Source organism: Hemibagrus wyckioides, linkage group LG16, assembly GCF_019097595.1.
Source record: "Hemibagrus wyckioides isolate EC202008001 linkage group LG16, SWU_Hwy_1.0, whole genome shotgun sequence".
NCBI lineage: Eukaryota > Metazoa > Chordata > Actinopteri > Siluriformes > Bagridae > Hemibagrus > Hemibagrus wyckioides.
Window position 1 is genome coordinate 15,645,006 of NC_080725.1, and position 22,946 is coordinate 15,667,951.

The 22,946-nt window shown below is 40.6% G+C and overlaps 1 protein-coding gene across 1 annotated transcript in view; it reads left to right on the forward strand.

Annotated features, from left to right (window-relative positions):
- ryr1a (ryanodine receptor 1a (skeletal)) overlaps nt 1–22,842 on the forward strand; it is a 49,731-nt gene extending 26,889 nt beyond the window's left edge. Inside the window, exons 64-106 of the mRNA XM_058412316.1 lie at nt 1–61; nt 276–402; nt 1,233–1,344; nt 1,467–1,548; nt 1,670–1,800; nt 2,050–2,370; nt 2,497–2,737; nt 3,822–3,909; nt 4,051–4,143; nt 7,692–7,862; nt 8,007–8,066; nt 8,200–8,334; nt 8,424–8,536; nt 8,618–8,714; nt 8,797–8,903; nt 8,991–9,042; nt 9,558–9,650; nt 10,914–11,013; nt 11,237–11,316; nt 11,415–11,491; nt 12,352–12,425; nt 12,978–12,995; nt 14,025–14,105; nt 14,230–14,318; nt 14,510–14,638; nt 14,767–14,871; nt 15,730–15,811; nt 16,020–17,323; nt 17,523–17,593; nt 17,885–18,053; nt 18,142–18,228; nt 18,330–18,590; nt 18,681–18,811; nt 19,064–19,106; nt 19,194–19,330; nt 19,482–19,542; nt 19,625–19,771; nt 20,055–20,189; nt 20,307–20,463; nt 20,591–20,655; nt 20,758–20,858; nt 22,132–22,183; nt 22,272–22,842. Of these exons, the coding sequence (XP_058268299.1) occupies nt 1–61; nt 276–402; nt 1,233–1,344; nt 1,467–1,548; nt 1,670–1,800; nt 2,050–2,370; nt 2,497–2,737; nt 3,822–3,909; nt 4,051–4,143; nt 7,692–7,862; nt 8,007–8,066; nt 8,200–8,334; nt 8,424–8,536; nt 8,618–8,714; nt 8,797–8,903; nt 8,991–9,042; nt 9,558–9,650; nt 10,914–11,013; nt 11,237–11,316; nt 11,415–11,491; nt 12,352–12,425; nt 12,978–12,995; nt 14,025–14,105; nt 14,230–14,318; nt 14,510–14,638; nt 14,767–14,871; nt 15,730–15,811; nt 16,020–17,323; nt 17,523–17,593; nt 17,885–18,053; nt 18,142–18,228; nt 18,330–18,590; nt 18,681–18,811; nt 19,064–19,106; nt 19,194–19,330; nt 19,482–19,542; nt 19,625–19,771; nt 20,055–20,189; nt 20,307–20,463; nt 20,591–20,655; nt 20,758–20,858; nt 22,132–22,183; nt 22,272–22,367 (5,936 nt within the window). The 3' untranslated portion in view covers nt 22,368–22,842. The remainder of the gene's footprint in view (nt 62–275; nt 403–1,232; nt 1,345–1,466; nt 1,549–1,669; nt 1,801–2,049; nt 2,371–2,496; nt 2,738–3,821; nt 3,910–4,050; nt 4,144–7,691; nt 7,863–8,006; nt 8,067–8,199; nt 8,335–8,423; nt 8,537–8,617; nt 8,715–8,796; nt 8,904–8,990; nt 9,043–9,557; nt 9,651–10,913; nt 11,014–11,236; nt 11,317–11,414; nt 11,492–12,351; nt 12,426–12,977; nt 12,996–14,024; nt 14,106–14,229; nt 14,319–14,509; nt 14,639–14,766; nt 14,872–15,729; nt 15,812–16,019; nt 17,324–17,522; nt 17,594–17,884; nt 18,054–18,141; nt 18,229–18,329; nt 18,591–18,680; nt 18,812–19,063; nt 19,107–19,193; nt 19,331–19,481; nt 19,543–19,624; nt 19,772–20,054; nt 20,190–20,306; nt 20,464–20,590; nt 20,656–20,757; nt 20,859–22,131; nt 22,184–22,271) is intronic.
- The last annotated feature ends 104 nt before the right edge of the window (nt 22,843–22,946 follow it).

The window sequence follows — 22,946 nt, forward strand, 5'->3', positions numbered from 1 at the left end:
GCACGGATGCTCCTGCTATTGTAAACTGCCTCCATATACTCGCACGCTCACTTGACGCAAGGTTACCTTTTTACCTTTTTTATTTATCTGTTATATATCCATATGGGCCTCTTTCTGTCCAAATAGTTTTTACTATTTAAGTGGAACAACACTTTCGTCCTATTATTTAACCCATTATAAGTCTTTGACCTACATATATGACCTTATACGGAGTCTTCACTTCTTTTTTGGTGAGATATCATATGCAGTTTCCATTACTCTTGATTTTATTGCAGAACGGTGATGAAATCAGGGCCCGAGATTGTGAAGGCTGGGTTGAGATCTTTCTTCGAGAGTGCGGCTGATGACATCGAAAAGATGGTGGAAAACCTCAAACTGGGCAAAGTGTCAAAAGGCAACCAGGTACTAGAGGAAGGACATTCAAGCACATTCAGATCAGCATACTGATTCAGATTGCATCACATACAGTTAAGTAATGGATTTACCAAATGCTAAGTTGTTCTGAAGATTGAGCCGTAACTGGCTGAATATCATTTTTTTTAAAAACCCAGAAAAACACACTTCCTTGTGTGTTCCTGGAAAATGAACACACACTGCACATAGGACAAGTGGTAACAGATGTACACGATATTGCCAAAAGTTTTGGGATACCTGCCTTTACATGCACATGAATTTAAAATGGAGTTGGGCCGCCCTTTGCAGCTATAACAGGTTCAACTCTTCTGGGAAGGCTTTCCACAAGGTTTAGTAGCGTGTTTTTTTGCACTGGAAGCGCATTTGTGAGGTCAGGCACTGACGCTGGACGAGAAGGTCTGGCTTGCAGTCTCCGCTCTAATTCATCCCAAAGGTGTTCTATCAGGTTGAGGTCAGGAATCTGTGAAGTTCCTATACACCAAACTCACTCATCCATGTCTTTATGGACCTTGCTTTGTGCACTGGTGTGCAGTCATGTTGGAACAGGAAGGGGTCATCCCCAAACTGTTCCCACAAATTTTGGAGCATGAAATTGTCCAGAATGTCTTGGCATGCTGAAGCATTAAGTGTTCCTTTCACTGGAACTAAGGGGCCAAACCCAACCCCTAAAAAACAACACCTGAATTCAATCATTTGGAGGGGTGTCCCAAAACTTTTGGCAATATAGTGTAAAACAGAAACAAAACATTAATTTTAGTAGAAACATATCATTAATGTAATTAATGTATAAATAAAGTAATGATTTTTTATGTGTCTAGCCGGTGAAAGGCGTGTCTCAAAATATTAACTACACGACTGTGGCCCTTCTGCCGGTCCTCACCTCACTGTTTGATCACGTCGCACAGCATCAGTTTGGGGACGACGTCATACGTAAGCTGCTTTACGTCACACTGAGTTGCTGTTGGTGTTAGTCGGTCTATATTCCTGAGTTTTCGCCTGTTCAGACGTCCTGAACTGAAGAAATAAAATGTTTGTTTTTTTTTATCTGTTAGTGGACGACCTGCAGATGTCCTGCTACAGAATCATGTGCAGCATTTACTCTCTCGGCACCGTCAAAACTCCTCATGCCGAAAGGTCAGAATTATTTACAAATTTTTCATTCTGACTCACTTTTTCCTGCTGTGATGTGTCAGAGAAAGATGTATGTGTTATCAGATTGTGAGTCTTTGTGTGTGTGTGTGTGTGTGAATTTCAGACACAGGCCGGCTCTGGGAGAGTGTTTAGCTCATTTAGCTGCAGCGATGCCTGTGGCTTACCTTGAACCTCATCTGAATGAGTACAACGCTTTCTCTGTGTACACCACTAAAACCCCCAGAGAGAGAGCCAGTGAGTGTCTCAGTCTCATCGTTAACATTTCACTGGAATTTTCACTTTAACACGTACGCATAGTATGCAGTCAGTGAAAATGGGAATGTAGTGCTTACAGTGCACTGACTTTCAGTGAAGTTTTAGTTAAGGCTCTTTCTATTGATTTTTCCATTTGAGATTAAAGTGAAAATACTAAATTGAACGACAAACATGGTTTCAGCCCTCCATCTCTTTCTATCTCTCTGTCTCTCTCTCTCTCTTGCTCAGTCCTGGGTCTGCCTAATGAAGTGCAGGAGTTGTGTTTGGACATCCCGGAGCTGGATGTGTTGATGCGGGAGATCAGTCACCTGGCTGAATCAGGTGCACGCTACACAGAGATGCCCCATGTGATTGAGGTAACCCTACCCATGCTGTGTAACTATCTGCCCCGCTGGTGGGAGAGGGGTGTGGAAAATCACCCCGAGCTGGACGGCAAACTCTGCACCCAAGTCACATCAGAGCACCTCAACCAGCTCTTGGGCAGCATTATGAAGATTGTCGTCAACAACCTGGGCATTGACGAGGCTCCATGGATGAAGAGACTGGCAGGTGAGTAACGTTACTTCTTTAAATAGATGCCACCTAAACACGGGCACTTTAAAATGATGTGCAGTAATCAAGCAACACAGTTAATCAAAGAAATTTCCAAACCGTTGTGTTTTGTGTATTTTGCAGTGTTCTCTCAGCCGATTGTGAGCAGAGCGAAGCCCGAGATGCTCAAGTCTCACTTCATCCCGACGATGGAGAAGCTGAAGAAGCGAACTGCAAAGGTGGTGGCTGAGGAGGAGCACCTGCGCATGGAGGGCAAAATGGAGGGTGATGAGGAAGAGGGAACTATACGGGATGAGTTTGCTGTCCTCTGCAGAGATTTATACGCCCTTTACCCTCTACTCATCCGCTATGTCGACAACAACAGGTCATCTAAAATGATAAAAAAAACTTTTTATAATTTAGTTTATAACTAAATAGTTTTATAGTTTCCTCATGTGGTATTGTAATGATACATTATAGTAATATAAATTTTAGATATTATAGCACTGTGGTGACCTATTTTTAATCCCTCCCTGAATATCTTATTTATCTTTAGTTATATGATTTATACAATTTATGCAATTATACACTATAAGTCTAACACCTCTATAACTTGTGAAAAGTTATGGGAAACCCCTCCAAATGATTGAATTCAGGTATTGGGCTCTTAGTTCCAGTGAAAGGAACTCTTAATGTTTCAGCATACCAAGACATTCTGGACAATTTCATGCTCTCAACTTTGTGGGAACAGTTTGGGGATGATCCCTTCCTGTTCCAACAGAGTTCACAGAGTCCTGACTTCAACCTGATCGAACACCTTTGGGGTGAATTAGAGCGGAGACTGTGAGCCAGACCTTCCCGTCCAGCATCAGTGCCTTAACTCACAAATGCATTTCAAATGAAATGGTCAAAAATTCCCATAAACACACTCCTAAACCTTGTGGATAGCCTTCCCAGAAGAGTTGAAGCTGTTATAGCTGCAAAGGGTGGACCAACTCCATATTACATTCACGTGCATGTAAAGGCAGACGTCCCAGTTTTGACCTGGCTCGCAGTCTCCGCTCTAATTCATCCCAAAGGTGTTCTATCAGGTTGAGGTCAGGACTCTGTGCAGTTCCTCCACACCAAACTCACTCATCCATGTCTTTATGGACCTTGCTTTGTGCACTGGTGTGCAGTCATGTTGGAACAGGTAGGGGTCATCCCCAAACTGTTCCCACAATGTTGGGAGCATGAAATTGTCCAGAATGTCTTGGTATGAAGCTGAAGCATTAAGAGTTCCTTTCACTGGAACTAAGGGGCCGAGTCCAACCCCTGAAAAACAACACCTGAATTCATTCATTTGGAGGGGTGTCCCAAAACTTTTGGCAGTATGGTCTATTTTTATATTTAATTGGAAACAATCAGTAGGTCAAGTAGCCTAGGTCATCTAGTGTGTGTGTGTGTGTGTGTGTGTTTGTGGCTTTCAGAGCAAGGTGGTTAACCTGCCCCGACCCCGATGCTGAGGAACTGTTCCGTATGGTGGGAGAGGTCTTCATCTTCTGGTCCAAATCTCATGTGAGAACAAGTGTGATTTTATGTATAGTACTTTGTTTAGATACTGTGTGTGTGTGTGTGTGTTAAGGAGAGAGGATATCCAAGGAGACACATTAGCTATATCATATCTCTATTACACTCTCAGTCCATCCCTTTCTATAGAACTTCAAGCGTGAGGAGCAGAACTTTGTGGTGATGAATGAGATAAACAACATGTCCTTCCTCACTGCTGACAGTAAGAGCAAGATGAGTAAGGTGAGTTTATCAGTTTATTAAAGAAAGTGGGTTTTATTCACATATGACACAGGGTGAAGGGCAAATGCATTCCATCTTAAATACGTGAACCTTTTTACACTAATGATTGAGTTTTTGCTGAAATGTTAAAATATGACTGGTTATGTTTAGGATATAAACACCGTCTAATTCCTGGCACTGTTTGCATTCTGAAACAAAGCTACCACTACCCCACTCCCTCCTAATGCTACACTCTCCACGGTGTCAACATCTTCTACAATTATATCATCATCGAAGCTGGAATTTAAAGAGTACCTCCATTGTAAAGTAAAACATTAGTTTAATTAGTTTGTGTTAAGCTTGTTAGATTTTTTTCCTAACAAAAAAACCTTTCAAGTCCAGTGTGAAAGGGCTGAGGTCGAGCATCATGTGGCCATTTCCCTGCTCTAACACACATAATTACCTGATAAGGTAAGTTAGACGTATTTGAGCAGGGAAACCACTGAACTGAAATGAGTGAGTACAAAATTCCTGCAAAATCTTTATTTCCTGTTTTTTACTGGGAAATAAAGACAGCCGAGGCACTGGTCAGGCCTCACACAATCTACAGGTAAAGTATAGTACAGGTGACTGTATTTAGAGTTTGTGTGTTGGTGTCTTTGTTGGTCATTGACTGAGCGTTGTGTTGGCCAGTTTTGGGGTGTTTTTCTTTTAATAGTTCTCTGTGGACTTTTTGTCTTTGGTGTATTTTCTAGGCCGGAAACACTGAGGTTAGATTCTCTCTCTGCACGCCGCATGGCAACCCCTTCATGGGGATTTTTTTGTGGTTATTTTCATCAACCCCCCAGCACACTGGCACTGAGACACATTAAACTAGAAACATGATAGCTCAAGCATAACCATGTGCACGTAACTCTGAGCCTGCCTGGCTTAAACAGAGCTATACTGAATGCACATGTGCTAATTTATTATTTAACTATTTTTGATTTTCCATCTCTCTGTTAAATTAGAAAGTTATTAAAGAAACAAATACCGTACAGTTCATGGCCCGAGCAGCAGACACTCATAGTGTACTTTCTAAATGCAGACATTGCAGTGGAGAATGTTACCGAGATTATGAAGCAGATCTCAGAGTAAACAGAGCAGGATCTTGATGTACACACACACACAGACACACACACACATACACACACACTTGGACATGTAGTGTAAGTGTTTTTGCCAGCGGTTCTGCCAGTGTGCGATGGGGGGAGTCTGAGGCGAGGCGTTTGATGAAAGAGTGTGTAGTCGAGTCAGTTTGACCTGAGTGAACTTTAGTCAGGATGGGGATCTTCAGATTCTTTTCAGCTCCATTTTTTCTCATTATATTCTTTTTCTGACAATGGCTGATTCCTGGTTGTTACCAAATCCGTTTCAGTTGAGCCAGTTCAGAAAACCAAGTCTAGATTTATTTCAATTAGATTTTCTGATTAGCTGTTCTGGCTAAAATGAAACATAATTGGTCCCAATTCTGGACAGTTGTCTTTTTTTGGCTGTTTGTTTTGTAGATTGCTATGTAGCTTCCTTGGCACAAGGGGGCAACAATCAGAGTTTTGTCTGTTCCTCTGCTCGTTCTAACGATTTTTATGGCTTTTGTTCTCCACATAACTGTAGAGTCTCTCCCCATCCTTCCCCTTTTAACCCATGAACCCTAATGCAATCAAGAATAACTGATTGAAAATGGGATTGTGGAAAAAAAAGGGATGATCCTTTTCACATTTCGATTAGCATCCTACTGACCAATCGCTACTTTTCTTTTTCGTAGTGATAAGTTGTGGGTCTCTCAGTTCGTCTTTCGTATTGAATCACTGACCACTTTCAATCTTTAGCAAGTGATCACATGGGAATGCAGACACAGAAACCTCAGAAGATTAAGAGGTTGCTTACAGTAGGCTGTAGAAGCAGGTGGTCCTGTTAAGGTCAGGTGCTGGGTGAATGCTAACTATGAATCGTACCCACAATCTGAGTGAGACCACACACTGGACTCTTACAGAAACAATAGAATGAATCTCCTTGTTAGGTAATTGGTTTTTTGACCATATAGTACACAGCTTTAGAAGGGAAATGATTTATAGTTTTGTTTCTCGCAAGCTTTCTCCCTCACCAGTCTCCTGTGGCTTACTCATTAGCAATACATTTACAAATGTAAATTTCATGTCCTGAATTTATATATTTCTGTAAACTGCTTTGTGACATCGTCAGCTTTTAAAAGCTTTATACAAATAAAACTAAATCATTTCAGACCCTAAATACTGACCCTGTAGGTCAGTGTCAGTAAAGACTGTCTCTATTACAATCAGTAATAAATCAGCAGACCGGTATTTCAGTGCATCAGACCCAGCGTGCACGCTTTGTGTTTTATGTGTGTGTGACGTGTTTCGTCATCTTCCCTTGTGCACGTTGGATGATTTTCGGCTTTATTAACCCCACTGACATGAATATTCCCAGCATGCATGCGTAATTCCCTTAAACGTGTCTCTCTGCATGTTTTCCTGATTCCTGGTGTAAAATATAAATAGCTCCTGTTGTCCTCCACTTTCGTTTCTCCTGCATTCAGTCTCTTTCTCTTGTCGGTCCTGGTGACAAGCGATGATCAGTTCTTTCCTCTTCCCTCCCATTAATGATCCTGGAATTAAAAACACTAAAAAAAAGAGCTCTGTATTGAATAGAAGTCTAATTAGAATTCTTAAATTTATGGGATAAAAAGCGGGATTTAGAGCCGCTGTCACAGATCACAGAGCTATTGAAACAGCAAAATGTTTTTCTAGGGATATGAATCATTTTCTTAAATTATTTATCAGTTTCTTATGTTTTTCCCTTTTTTGGTTTTTAATCATTTATTTAAAACATAATAAACATGTACTGTATATCCTTTGATTTAATCAAAACCAGATCTTGTTTTAGATTCAGATTTGATTTATGGAAATGTTTTCTCCCAAAATGTCTCACAGGGTTCCAGCCCTGAATTGACCTCCTAACACATAATTACCCCCTTGTTTTTTTTTAAAAATTATTTTTTGTCCTTATTTACAGTCACTGTAGCTCTCATTTTTAGCATGTACCAGAATTATAAATGGCACCCCCCCACTATCTTGTCGAGTATTATTTGATATCAATACCCAATATCAATTTTAAACTGAAGTGTTTAATACAAAATATACATGTAATATAAGTACAAAGCATTAAATAAAAAAATATAATAATATAATAAAAACCAAAAAAGCCAGGAGTCATCAGTGACGTCTGTGACGTCAGCTGTAGAGTTGTGAGGCAGGTGGTGTTGGACTGAAGATCTGCTGAATCTGCTCCACTTGTAGAAGTTTGAGTTGAGGAATTGGGTTCTGCTTTGAGTTTGCTTTATTATAGACACTCCATGTTTTGCCAGATGACTCTGTACAAGTCTGAGGTTTAGATCTTTCTTTTGCCACAAGTATGTGCGCCATTTCCATCTACTCTTCTGTGTTCCCTTTTCCTGTTTTATGTCCTGTTTTTTTTTTTGTGTTGTTGTTGTTTTAATAAAATCATCCCAGGCTGGAGGCTCCGATGTAGAGCGTACTAAGAAGAAGAGGCGAGGGGATCGTTACTCTGTGCAGACCTCTCTGATTGTGGCTGCTCTGAAGAAGATGCTCCCCATCGGACTCAACATGTGCTCTCCGGCTGATCATGAGCTCATTAACCTTGCAAAGTTCCGCTATTCTCTGGTACAGTAGCTACCGAAACCTGACAGTTCACCTGTATTAATGTTCTGTATGCCTTCAGTCTGCAGGATGTGAAATGTGTACTGCAGTCTATCAGCTTCCTGATGATCAGTTTCACTAACCTATTTGTGTGCTGCTGATTAACAGAAAGACACGAATGAAGAGGTGAGAGAGTTCCTACAGAACAACCTCCATCTTCAGGGAAAGGTAATAGTGGACTTGAGCCCCACCTTCCTTTCTCTCTCTCTCTCTCTCTCTCTCTCTCTGTTTTTATTTTCAATAAAAAATAAATGTTTGCTCTCTCTCTCTATCTCTCTCTCTCTCTTTCTTTCTCTCTTAGGTGGAGGATCCGTCCATGCGATGGCAGATGGCTCTGTACAAGATGATGGCAGGAAAGGCAGAGGATGCTGATGCTCCAGAGAAAGTGGTGAAAAGAGTGCAGGAGGTTGCAGCAGTGCTTTACCACATCGAGGTGGTGAGTAACGGCTCGTTTTCACAGACACTGTATGCCAAAGATGACCGTGCAGAACAAAATATATGGTCGTCTGTCTGGCTCTCTATCAGACGGAGCATCCGTTCAAATCCAAAAAGATGGTTTGGCACAAACTGCTGTCCAAACAGAGACGACGTGCCGTGGTGGCCTGCTTCAGGATGACTCCGCTGTACAACCTGCCCAGGTCAGAGTTCTTATAAATGATGAAGGATGTGTAAGAAATGCTGAAGTATAAAAACAGGTCTAATTAGCAGTGCTGTTTCAGCCATCGAGCCTCCAACATGTTCCTTGATGGATATAAACGAAACTGGCTCCAAACCGAAGGCCTCTCATTTGAAGACAGGATGATCGACGACTTATCTGTAAGCACTATTATCACACTTCATCATAAGTGTGTAGCTTTACAGTGTGTTTATCCTGTCCTTTCCCGTTTGTATTATGCAGAAGGCGATGGAGGAAGAGGAGGAGGAAGAAGAAGAGAAGGAGACAAAGCCTGATCCTCTGCATCAGCTCATCCTCCACTTCAGCCGCACGGCTCTCACAGAGAAAAGGTGAGAGACTGTCTTTAACGGAGACGTCACTGCTTATGGTTTCTGTATCGCTATGTTTACTTACCAGTGCTATATGTGTCTTTACAGCAAACTAGATATGGATCATTTGTACATGGCGTATGCTGACATCATGGCAAAGGTGCGAGTCACCTCGTTTTTCTCGTTTTTAATTCTGTTACAAACCAATGAGAAACCTGTAATATACCACTCCTGTGGGTTTTCATATTTTTTTGCAGGAGCCATATGTATACAGAGATGCAGTGTGTAATGTTATAAGGTCATAATCATAACCTTTAGCCTACCTGTGATGTACTTGTTTAAGTCAGATTGTTTATGCTAGGGGAGATCCTTGAGCAGTTACGGTAGTTTGCCGTCTTGAATGGCAATTTAACGTCTCAGCAAGATCTCATCTCACTAGTCTCAACGTTTCATTTCACTAGTGAGACAGCAATTTGAATCTGAATCAACTCGACTGCAGGAAGTAAAGAAAACGTGCCATAGGATTTGGGTTTTTCTGTAGAATTCTTTTGGAAAGCTGTGAGATGTAAACTGACAGATACAGCTGTAGTGCTACATGAATGCAGCATGCTCTGGAGACTGAAACCAACAACCAAAAAGAGGAAATTAAGCCATGTTCCCTATGGTCGATTGTAGAGCTGCCACATCGGTGAGGAGGATGAAGGTGGGGATGAAGATCCAGAGGGAGATGAAGAGGAAATGTCGTTTGAGGTGCGACAGTCAGAGACGGTATGAGTTGCCGAGGGAGGGGACACACAGCAGCGGTAGAGACCAGTGACATGATCATCATCATCACCACTCAACTTATCTCTGACCACACATCCCTCATCTGTCTGTCTTACCAGTTTTTCTGCTCAGTTGCATGTCTTTCAGTCTCTCGTTGTCTGTCTCTGTCTCTCTTTGTCTCTTTGCCTGTCTGTCTGTCTCTCTGTCTGCCTGTCTCTCTGTCTGCCTGTCTCTCTCTCTCTCTCTCTGTTAGCCTGTGTGTATTTGCTTGATGCTTTTCATCAGTATGTTTATGTGTGTGTGTGTGTGTTACATTCTCACCTGCGGTGTTCAGTGTGAACATCTTGGTGTTGATGTAACCATGGTGAATGTGGTGTTTCTTTTTTATTTGTGCATAGCATTGTGTTGCGTGCTGTAAACATAAACTCTAAAGTTATATAACGCAATATAAAATGTACAATAATAATAAATTTATACAGTTATACAATTATGTTTGTATATTTAGTTAATCTATTAAAATAAAATAATACTAAAATAACTTTAAATGAAAAATTATAATAGCATCCCTGGATGCCTTTAACATTATTATTATTATTATTATTATTATTATTATTATTAAAGTGTTTACAGTGAGAATGTAAGTGGTGTGTGTGTCAGGTGACTAGGTTGTGTTTTCTATAACTGTGTGAATGTTGATCTAATGTGTTCTCTGCACCGTCGCTTTGTTTCTGATTTGCGTCTGGTGTGTTTGTCATATAGCCCTGATAACACACACACACACACACACACACACACACAAACCATTCACAATTGAACACAGAACACTTGCATACAACCACGTTACACACACACACACACAGACTGTTTATATTTAAACACAGTACACTTGCATGTGTCAACATTGCGCAGACACACACACACGCATACACACACACACACACACACACAGGCCAGGCATACGTGGGAGGGGGAGATTTATTTGAAACTTGATTTCAAATAAACAGGGCTGCTACTAACTTTATAAACTTTAATATTATATTTATTAACATCTAAATCTAATATAAATTATATATTAATAAGTTAAGTTCTTTTTATTTAAGATAAAAACTTCATCAGCGTGTATGGAAGTGAAAGTGTCACTATATATACTTAAAAGGAGAGCTGAGTATGTGAGAGTGTGTGAGTGAACATGTGTGTGTGTGTGTGTGTGTGTGTGTAGTTAGCTCTGAGAGATGATGGAGTTAATAACACAGGTTGTGGGTGCAGGAAAAAGAGATGGAGAAGCAGAGGCTCCTGTATCAGCAGTCTCGCCTTCATAATCGTGGAGCTGCAGAGATGGTGCTGCAAATGATCAGTGCATGCAAAGGTAAACTTTAATCAACTATTTACTCAGTTTACATTAACACACTGTTCTCTATTCACGTGTATAACTTGTAGGCACACACAGACTCAAATGCACGTGTACACTCAATTTAGAACCTTGACAAGTGAGAAATGAGGCTCTGGATTGGCTTCACCTCGTTATCAGTGGCGTGTTGTAAAACATAACATCCTGGTTATTATGGATCTTTTCCTTTCCTGTCTTCCAGGTGAGACTGGCTGCATGGTGTCGTCCACTTTAAAGCTGGGAATCTCCATCCTGAACGGAGGAAACAGTGATGTGCAGCAGGTCACCACACACACACATACACACACACACTGATGCAGTACTCTAAATATGATAGAAGTGATCTGTATTATTTTATCTGAACTTTGTTGTATTTATAGAAAATGTTGGACTATCTAAAGGACAAAAAGGACGTTGGCTTTTTCCTCAGTTTGCAGACTCTGATGCAGACCTGCTGGTATGATGTTTTTACTGATTTACTCCAAAGAGCTGCTGAGTTCTGGACCCTGGTTGGTGGTCACTTGGTGATTAATTCTGTCTAACAGCAGCTCTGACAGTAGAGCAGATGTACATCACTGCTTTATATTAATGCACTCGCTCTGATACCTTATCGTTAACATTAACAGCTCGTTCGTAGGGGTGTGTTCAGCGTACGCTTTACACTGTTGTAATCAGTTTGTGACACACAGTCTCCAGTGTCAGTGCTGTGTATCATTCAGAGGTAAAACTGGAACCTTGGGTTCTCCCACATTTACAGGACAGAGGAGTAACACAACAAGCTAAGATATTTGAAGACAGAGTATAAAGAGAGACTGTTGAGGGCATAAAATGCTGTTCTTTACGAATTAAAAATTGTAATTTTTGTTAAATTGCTGTGGTGTAAGAGGAATAAAACACTTGGGGATAATTCGAAATATAATCGACTTTAGAGTGATAACATTAAGTTCACTTCATCACACTGCCAAACCCACACACCCACACCCACACAAACACACACACACACACACACAGAGTGAAACCGCTCTGACTCATTATTAATTGATGCAGATGTAAGATTCCAGCACATTACTCACGTGGTCCCTTCGTCTTCTCGTTCACACACAGGTTTCCCCTCTATGCCTACAGGACTTATGCAAAAGTAACCTTTCTAGTAGTGAAATGTGTAACCTTTGAATTCTACAGTCCCCTCTATCTCGCTTGATAGGACTAGGCTGATTTCTCTAAAGCTATTATATTGGAACTGCTGTGTGAAACATCAAATTCTGACCCAGCTTTGTGAATAATTTAATGGATGTGATGTGTTTTTTTTTGTCACAGTGTATTGGACCTGAATGCTTTTGAGAGACAGAATAAGGCTGAAGGTTTGGGGATGGTGTCAGAGGAGGGAACAAGTGAGTCACTTCCTGTTTGATGACACTGATACCACTTACAGAGACACACAGTAGAGACCAGTTACACAGAGAGGATTTGAGAGGATTTTATTGTTATAACAGTTACACTAAGTGAACAGGATTGTTGTAAATATTTAAAGTATGTGTGTATTATTCATTGTTTTTGATCATTGCTTAATGATTTATTACAATATGCAATATTATCACAATCTTTATTTTTCAGTGTTTATCTTCCTGGTCAGTTTCTAAAGTTCTTTTAAGATGTGCATTATTTGTGATTGATTAGAGCTGCACAGTCTATTACACTGTAAATATCACAGTAAATAACCAACCTCATTATCATTGTAATAAAGTCACATGATCTCATTTCTCATTCTGGTCTAATATCTTATGATTGTCATCTGATATTGACCATGGAGTAATGATTATAATTCTTTTCCTCCCAGTCTCTTGTTTCACTCAACCCATTTTCTCTCAATCACCACCAAACCCTCTCCCCCTCTCTCTCTCTCTCTCTCTTTTGGTTGACCTTGATCTCTGCTTGGGTGTCAGACATGAAGCTAGAACGGGGTAAATAACACCTCTATTCCTCTCTCTGTCCCTCTCATCTCTCTCTCTCTGTCCCGATAAACCCTGTCTCTCTTAACTGTTTTGTATTTTCCCTTTTTATAAACTGAGCATTAGAAATAACTCCAGGTAATATAAATCCTGTATGAATTGACATTTTGTTAAAGATCTGCGGGAAAAGAGGTTCCACACTTTCTCTTCAGTATAAAAATGCTCCAGGAACCAGGCATTTTTCTCTTTTCCATCATCTCCCACAAAAACAGTAAACAATAAAATACAGAGGAGCTGTAAAAGGACATGTCAGAGAGGGGACGCTTCCGGAGGTTTTAGTGAAGACACCGAGTTCCTAATACAGCTCCACTCTACTGATGTGTTATGGTCATGTGATCATGCATGGCCACAACCCATAAAACATACCTTGATAAAATGCGTGTGAAAAATGAGGTTTGTGTATTACTACACATTGAGCTTTTAGTGGGATGAGCATTTATGCATCATGATGCCACGCCCATCTCTGTGAAATACACACAGATCACTTATCCCATGTGAATCCATTAAAATGTCTATAGTCCTTCAAAAACATTACTGAACACACACACACACACACACATCTAGAAAACTAATCCCGTCCGTCCGAATAGTACTTACAAAACCAACTTACAAAAATTTCCCCCCAAATCTCTCATTTCCATTCCACCTGTTGATCCATCCTGACACACACTGGAGCTCAGGAGTTCAGTGGTTCTGCATGCTGGTGTGTGTGTCCCTGTCTCTTTACATGTGGTCTGTGTGATTATTTGTGTAATCGTATGCGTGATTATATGTGTTATTCGCCCATTTCTGTGTGCAGATACGTGCGGTATGTGTGTGTGAATGTGTGTGAGAGAATTTTTGGTGTTACATTATGTTGGTCTTATTCTCAAAAGTCTTTGCCTTGACCTCACTGCTTGATAGATATTATAGACAGAGATGCAGATGATTAGCTGTTCCCGGATCAGTTGTTGTGTGTTCACCTGTCTCTACCTGCACCAGGTGAGAAAGTGATGGCTGATGATGAGTTCACCTGCGACTTGTTCCGCTTCCTGCAGCTGCTCTGTGAAGGACACAATAACGGTCAGTGTCCTTGTGCTTGACACACACACATATAATAGAAAACTGAACCCTGGATTTATGAACAGTAAGGAGACAGTAAGGAGCTGTGTCACGAGTGTGAATTCGTGCCTGTTTGTTACTGCAGATTTCCAGAATTACCTCAGAACACAGACAGGGAGCACTACAACCATCAACATCATCATCTGCACTGTTGATTACCTGCTGCGCCTGCAGGTCAGTGCACACACGCACATAAACACACATGCATGCACAGACACACAAACACACATACAGTGTCAAAGAATGGAAGAGTATATGTAATCATTTAAAAACAGGTAATGGCTGTGTGTGTATCTGAAGAGGGATGTACAGTGGTGTGTGTACAGGAAAACAACCTCTGACCTCCTGAATGGAATGTGTTTCAGGAGTCCATCAGTGACTTCTACTGGTATTACTCAGGTAAAGAGATCATAGACGAGCCGGGAAAGAGAAACTTCTCTAAAGCCATGAGTGTGGCCAAGCAGGTGTTCAACACACTCACCGAATACATACAGGTGAGTACACTCAGTATCATACAGTACAAACATTACTATTATTACTATTTATTAAGACTAGTATTACTCTTTCACATTTTTCTTCACTTCCTGTTACTCTCTCTCTCTCTCTCTCCACTCTTTCTCAGGGTCCGTGTACAGGTAATCAGCAGTCTTTGGCCCATAGCAGGCTTTGGGATGCTGTTGTTGGCTTTCTTCACGTTTTTGCCCACATGATGATGAAGCTGGCTCAGGTGACTTTAACCTTAATCTCTCCTTTAATTCTCAAGTCTATGATCAACCCTTCAACTGTTTTTACTTCATCTTTCATCTACATGTTAAAATATCCTATTCTTTATTAGTCAGGAGCTCATTATGTAGCTACTGAATCAGCCTCGTCTTTATTGCTGTGGGTTTTACATGTACAATGAATTTGTCTTGGTGTATTGGTGCACAGTAATATAAAGCAAAGGAGTATAAATACATATAAAATAAAACTATTAAAACTATGAGAATAAATATAAAAAAATATAAAAAAAAAAATAAAAATAATAGTATAGGATGTGCAACAGTGGACCAGAGCAAATGCTTAATTGCAAAAGCTATATGCAGTGCAGAGGAAACATTAACTGTACATTAGTGGACCAGTGAAATGCTGAGTTTGAGGTAGGAAGGTAAGAAGGTGTAGGTGTAGTACAGCGGTCTGAGTTGTTTAAGCACTCAGTGTTTAATAAACAATCGACAGAGAAATACAGAACATTAGGCAAGTCTAAAAACATGCACAGGTCAGGAGATCAGCAAAAACTTACCAAAAACCAGCATCTAGGACAACAAAGTCAAGAACCAGAGTGTAATACCTGATCAGAATGGCTTCGTAAATTCAGAGTTTGCAAAACTCAGGGTTACTTTGCAGTGTTTCTGTGGGTGAGAGAGTGGGTGTTCACATGTGTATGATTGGTGAGGTGAGGGTAATCAGACGTCTGGTGCTTGAGAACAGGTTAGTGGTGAAGGATAGGATTGCCATGTCTGCAGGCCGTGGTGTATTCTGGGAAAGTGAGTTCATGTGTGGTGTTGGCTTGATATTATGAAATTCCCCATGTGTTGTGTTTCAGGACTCGAGTCAGATCGCTCTGCTGAAAGAGCTCCTGGACTTGCAGAAGGACATGGTGGTCATGCTGCTCTCTCTACTCGAGGGTTTGTAATTAGCACATTAACTGGCTTGGATTTTTTCATTTCTGTATTATTATAAACTGATTTGAACAGAATTAATCAGTAACTTAATGTAATGAGACAATATGTTTCTGTGCAGGTGAAGGACACAGCAGTGACCCTAATGTGATTTAAACCAGAAGCTTCAGTGCATTATATCTGTTAAATTCTTCTCTGATTTGTCTTCCTCCAGGTAATATAGTAAATGGCACAATTGCTCGTCAGATGGTGGACATGCTGGTCGAGTCTTCCAGTAATGTTGAGATGATCCTCAAATTCTTTGACATGTTCCTCAAACTGAAAGACATCGTAGCTTCTGGCTCTTTCCGTGATTACGTATCCGATCCCCGAGGACTGATCTCCAAAAAGGACTTTCAGAAAGCCATGGACAGTCAGAAACAGTACACGCCCTCAGAGATCCAGTTCCTCCTTTCCTGCTCCGAAGCTGACGAGAACGAAATGATCAACTACGAAGAATTCGCAAGCCGATTTCAGGAGCCGGCAAAAGACATCGGGTTCAACATTGCTGTGCTCCTGACAAACCTTTCCGAACATGTCCCACATGACACCAGGCTCCAGAACTTCCTGGAACAAGCCGAGAGCGTCCTGAACTACTTCAGACCCTTTTTGGGACGGATCGAGATCATGGGCGCGAGCAGAAAGATCGAGAGGATCTATTTTGAGATCAGTGAGGTCAACAGAAAGCAGTGGGAGATGCCTCAGGTCCGAGAGTCCAAACGGCAGTTTATTTTCGACGTTGTCAATGAAGGTGGAGAATCAGAGAAGATGGAGCTTTTTGTAAATTTCTGCGAGGACACAATTTTTGAGATGAACATTGCCTCACAGATCTCAGAGAAAGAAGAAGAAGAGAAAGAAGAAGATTATGAGGAAATAGATGAGGGAAATGATGCAGGAGGAGGCGGAGCTGATGATGAAGATGGCGATAAAAACAGCCAGTCAGAGTCGAGCTCCGCTTTTGCAGACTTCCTGAACAGCGTGGTTCACTTCATGGGCATGTTCACCTTCCGTAATCTGCGCAAACAATACAGGCGGCTCAGAAAGATGACCATCAAAGAGATCGTCGTTGGTATCGCTACCTTCCTCTGGACCATCTTATTGGGCGTGTTCTGTTTCATTTTCAGCGTGTGTAAAGGATTCTTCCTGATTGTTTGGCACACTCTTTTTGGAGGCAGTTTGGTGGAAGGAGCCAAAAACCTCACCGTGACTGAGCTCCTGGCCAGCATGCCTGACCCCACTCAGGATGAAGTGCACGGAGACCTTCCTGGAGAATCAGGGAGCGGTGAAGAACAGGAAACTGGAGGAATAACGGATTCTACTGAGGCAGCTCAAGGAGAAGAAGAAGATGAAGACAGCACAGAGCAAGATGTAGGGAAAATCCCAGGTATCGATACACCTGGAGGTCTGGGAGATATGGGAGATACGACACCTATTGAACCACCAACTCCAGAGGGTTCTCCATTAACCAAGAGGAAGATGGTATGGCATTACATTACTGACTACATTACATAAATTCGGAATTATAACCAGATTACCCGGCTGCTCTCAGTGTTCAGACAATCTTTGTTCTTTACTGGATGACCGTAACAGTTCTGTACATGACCGTAACGGCTGTACATGCATGCTAAACATATGACATGTTCTTTAGCGGTTATTTCATATGTGGGGTGTGTTGCAGCAGCCAGAGGAGGGAGGAACCGAGCAGGTAGCAGCTCCTGAAGAGCCTTCTCCAGAGCCAGAGAAAGCCGAGTGAGGTTTTATTTTATCATATTTTATTTATTTATATTTTATTTATTTATCATATATCATATTTTATTTATCATATTCATCATATTTGTTAGACTGAAACTGGAACGAAATTAAATTAACTTCTGTAACCATGCAAACACACAGCTGGGATTTATATCTTCATAAATATACAGAAGCATTATAGAATAATTTAGGATTAGTGAGGTTAATGTTTTCCTGATGCTTTAAATATGAAATGTAAATTTAGTAGTGACCTGCTGTCTTGTTGGCTCTTCTGCATTGTCCTCACAGCACTGAAAACGGAAAGAAGACGGAAAAGGAACCCGAGCAGAAAACAGAGGAACAACAGGAAAAAGTACATGTCAAGAAGCCCAGCAAGGCCAAGAAAGAGAAAAAAACAGTCAGAAACGGAGGATTTGAGCTGTGGAACGAACTCGATGTCCAGCGAAATAAATTCATGGTCTGGTTTTTGCAAGTCAGCTCTTCTGAACCTCGCACTAATTTAATTTGCTTATGAGTAAAGAAAATGTTTTCAATTTTATATACAGAATTATCTGTCTCGCAACTTCTACAACCTCCGCTTCCTGGCTCTATTCATCGCCTTCGCCTTGAACTTCATCCTGCTCTTCTACAGGGTTGGTCATTTTTTCCACTTTATTTATGTAGAATGTAATAATAATAATAATAATAATAATAATAATAATAATAATAATAATGAGATACATGTGTGTCTCAGGTGTCAGACACACCTCCAGGTGATGAGGAGCTTGAAGATTTGGCTGTATTCGAGGGTTCTGGGCTTTTTGAAGGTTCAGGTGAACAGCTGGACGGCTCCGGATCGGATGATATGGGGGGTGACGACGATGATGATGAGGAAGGCCCTGTGTATTACTTTCTTGAGGAGAGCACAGGATATATGCAGCCCACGCTGGCCTTCCTTGCCATCATACACACCATCATCTCCTTCATCTGCATCATCGGATACAACTGTCTCAAGGTTCAATACACATGTGTACATGTGTAAGTCTTAAGGAATATATTATGTACACAGATACATTATTGTGGTGTGTGTGTGTGTGTGTTGTAGATACCACTGGTGATCTTTAAGCGAGAGAAGGAGCTAGCGAGGAAGCTGGAGTTTGATGGCCTTTACATTACCGACCAACCTGAAGATGATGATATTAAAGGACAGTGGGACAGACTCGTGCTCAACACACCGTCAGTTAACACACTTGTTTAACACAGTTAACACACATTCATTTACATTTGTGTTAACAGTTCTAATCACTGCTGTTGGTGTTTAAACTTAAGCCACACTGCTGTAGGTAGTTTTGATGGGTGCCAATACTTTGTGTTATTATTATAGGACAGTGTAACTGAAACTCAATCAAAATGCCTAGTGTGGGTTTTTTAATTGTTATTTTTTGGTTTTGCACAATTTAACAATGTGTTTGTTTTTCAAAATTACAGCTTGTATCCTAATAACTACTGGGACAAATTTGTCAAACGCAAGGCGAGTGTGAAACGTATACACACACACACACATAGCTGGATCAGAATCATACACAAACCATGAGGGACTTTGGTCTTCCTTTTTCAGGTCCTAGATAAATATGGTGACATATATGGACGAGAGCGAATTGCAGAGCTGTTGGGGATGGACCTCGCCACGCTGGATGTCAGCAAACAACAAACTGATAAAAAACCACAAGAACCAGATAACTCCATGTTAGCCTGGTAATTAAAAATTCCTGAAACTGAACATGTTTGGTTCTGTCAAAGCAGTGTCCATGTCTGACACGGGGGGGAGTTGCTACGACTGGGAGAGTGGGGAAAATAAACATAAACAACGATAAATAAATATATATGTTGATATTTCCTCTTTTAGGATTGCTACAATTGATATCAAATATCAGATCTGGAAGTTTGGAGTCGTATTCACAGACAATGTAAGAGGCAGAGATGCACCGCAGATGTCACGGAAATTCGCAGATTTGTTGTTTAAAGTAATGTAGTGTGTTGTTTCTACAGACGTTTCTCTACCTGGTGTGGTACACGGTGATGTCACTTCTCGGACACTACAACAACTTCTTCTTTGCATGTCACCTGCTGGACATCGCCATGGGTGTGAAGACACTGCGCACCATCCTGTCCTCCGTCACACACAACGGCAAGCAGGTAACCTCAATAATCATATTTATAATCATCAATTCTTCTTCTTCTTCTTCTTCTTCTTCTTCTTCTTCTTCTTCTTCTTCTTCTTCTTCTTATTATTATTATTATTATTTTAAACAGGTGTTAACTCATGATAAATTACTCTCTACACATCTTAGATAGCTAATGAATGACTGGCTCTAAGTGTAACCATGGAAACAGCCTCTGGACATTTCAAACGATAAAAACTTCAGAACAGTGGAGAAAAATGACTATACTATGATTTTTGTTTGTGTGTGTGTTTCAGCTGATGATGACGGTGGGTTTGTTAGCGGTGGTTGTGTATCTCTACACAGTGGTTGCGTTCAATTTCTTCCGCAAATTCTACAACAAGAGTGAGGACGAGGATGAACCTGACATGAAGTGTGATGACATGATGACAGTCAGTCTGCTCATCTTCTCATCTTACTGCATTATCACCAGATCCTCTCATCGTTCTTCACATCATTTCATATTCCTCCTCTCTCTCTCTCTCTCTCTCTCTCTCTCTCTCTCTCAGTGTTATCTGTTCCACATGTATGTTGGAGTGAGAGCAGGTGGAGGTATCGGTGATGAGATTGAGGATCCTGCGGGCGATGAGTATGAACTTTACCGCGTTGTTTTTGACATCACCTTCTTCTTCTTTGTCATCGTCATTCTGCTGGCCATCATTCAGGGTACAACTTATTCAATATTTGCTGGTTCGATATTCTCTCTCTCTCTGGTCTCTCTGTCTGGTTAAGGCTGATGGATTATGGGGGTTTGATCTGATGTTTAATTGGACTGAATATTTCTCTGGTGCAGGTTTAATTATCGATGCCTTCGGTGAGCTGAGAGACCAGCAGGAGCAGGTCAAAGAAGACATGGAGGTACACAAGTGTGATGCTCACCTGATGTACATGATGCAGTGTGTGTATATGTGTGTGTGTATACAGTGTCAGTGTGTAATAAATGTATTTTTTTTACTCCAGACCAAATGTTTTATCTGTGGAATTGGGAGTGATTACTTTGACACGACTCCACACGGCTTTGAGACCCACACCTTAGAGGAACACAATCTGGCCAATTACCTGTGAGTAATAACACCTGCTTTGCCTGCCTCAGAATAAAGAAAAGCAAAGAAAAGCGTTTTACACAAACATCCCACAGTTATTATTCTCATGGGTGGAAACAAATTCAGGAATTTTATGAATGCTAGTATGCTCTGGAGTTGCTAAATATCACCTAGAAATGATTGAACATAGCCAGTTGGCTAGTGTTAACCCTTAAAAAACAGATTCTAGAGCTAGCTAGTTTGGAACTGTAAGAAAAATAAAACGATGAGGGCATCGAAGATCTTAATGTAGAAGTTTATTGCAGCGTCGCAGTGACAAAATACATAAAGTGGGTTCGTCGGAGTCAAAAAGAACCCTGGACAAATCCCGCTCAAACATTTTATACAGTGTTTCCCGTGTGTAATTTAAATGAGTTTCACTCTAAATGTAAATTATTGTAAGAACTGAGTATCCTCCAAATGGCCGGGTGATACTGTCGTCTAGCCGGATGTGTAATCACGGTCACGTACACCTTGGCTAGGTATTGTTCTAGATGTTATCACCCAAATGGTCGGGCAATACTAAATGGTAATCAGGGTCACGTATACCCTTTGTTCAGTGATGGTCCTTGATGTCTTGCCGTCGCTCCCAGACTAATAAATGATTGTGTTTGTTAAGGCTGCTTTAATCCTATGTAAAAATACCATAAAAATAAACTGATTTGAATGAAACATATTTCTATATGATATGTCAGCCTTTTTGGGAGTGAGCTCTGTCAGATGTGTACTGTGGAGTGGAATCTGGGTTGAGGCAGTCTGTAGTTTCTTACAGAACATAAATATCAAATAAAGTATTAAATAAAATCAAGGATTCCATAAACCATGAAAGCTCATTTTATAAGAAAATCCTCAGAAGGATCTGAGAGCCCGAGTACGATAGTACAAACCTTTTTAACTTACTGAATAATCCTCATGTGCGCGATTCTAAATCTTAAAATGTGGACCTGTAATCCGTCTTTAAACCCAGGAGAGCCTCTTCAACTTTGATTATTTCCAGTAGTTTTGCACAAGGCAGTCCAACAACTAAGATGAATATTCATCAGAAGAGATTTGTATAAATAGAACTGGTAAATATTCAGCACTTCAATAGCAAAGGCTTCACACTGTTTGCTGGGCTTCTTGTGATTGTTATGCACCATATGCATCTAATAGCACAGTTATTAGTCCACTACTGACTGCCAAATTCTATCTCATGTAAAAATATATATCTGTTTTTGGGTAAGTAACGATCAGCTGATGCTCTGTGTCTCAGGTTCTTCCTGATGTACCTGATAAATAAGGAGGAGACCGAGCACACTGGGCAGGTAACACACACAATTTTTTCTGATTAGAGAATGATATGAATCTCAGAGGGAGATGTTTACAGTTTGTCTCTGTATCTGTGTGTGTCAGGAGTCGTACGTGTGGAAGATGTATCAGGAGCGCTGTTGGGATTTCTTCCCTGCTGGTGACTGTTTTAGAAAACAGTATGAGGATCAGCTGGGATAAAGTAACACACACACACACACACACACACGGAGTGACAATGAACAGCTTGACTGTGATTAAATTAAAAGTGTTTGTTTTCACAGGCATTAGTATTATACTTGTATATACTATAATACACAGACTATACTCTATTGTTAAATTATTAGTAGGATATTATCACATTATAGAAACACCCATAAGACATTGTTTTGTCTTCACAAAACCCTAATGAGTGTGTATGAGTCATTTCTGCACTTCTGTTCTTCTTTGAACACTTAATCTTATTTAATAAATGATGTTCTAAAGATATTTGTTTATTTCTGTTTATTCTTATTCTGTATACACAACAGATGTTGTTCATCTTATCTTCGTCAGGCATATCACTGCCGTTAACACTGACTACATTAATTAATACCAACTGATATGTGATAAAGATAAAGATAAAGATAAAGATAAAGATGAAGATGATGCTGCTGCTGCTGCTGATGCTGCTGATGCTGATGGTGATAACGTGTCAGATTTATAAACAGTAGCATAGTTTCTTTGATTGGCTGTACAACTCAAAACCAGAGAAAACATTTTATTTATTTTTGAAATCTG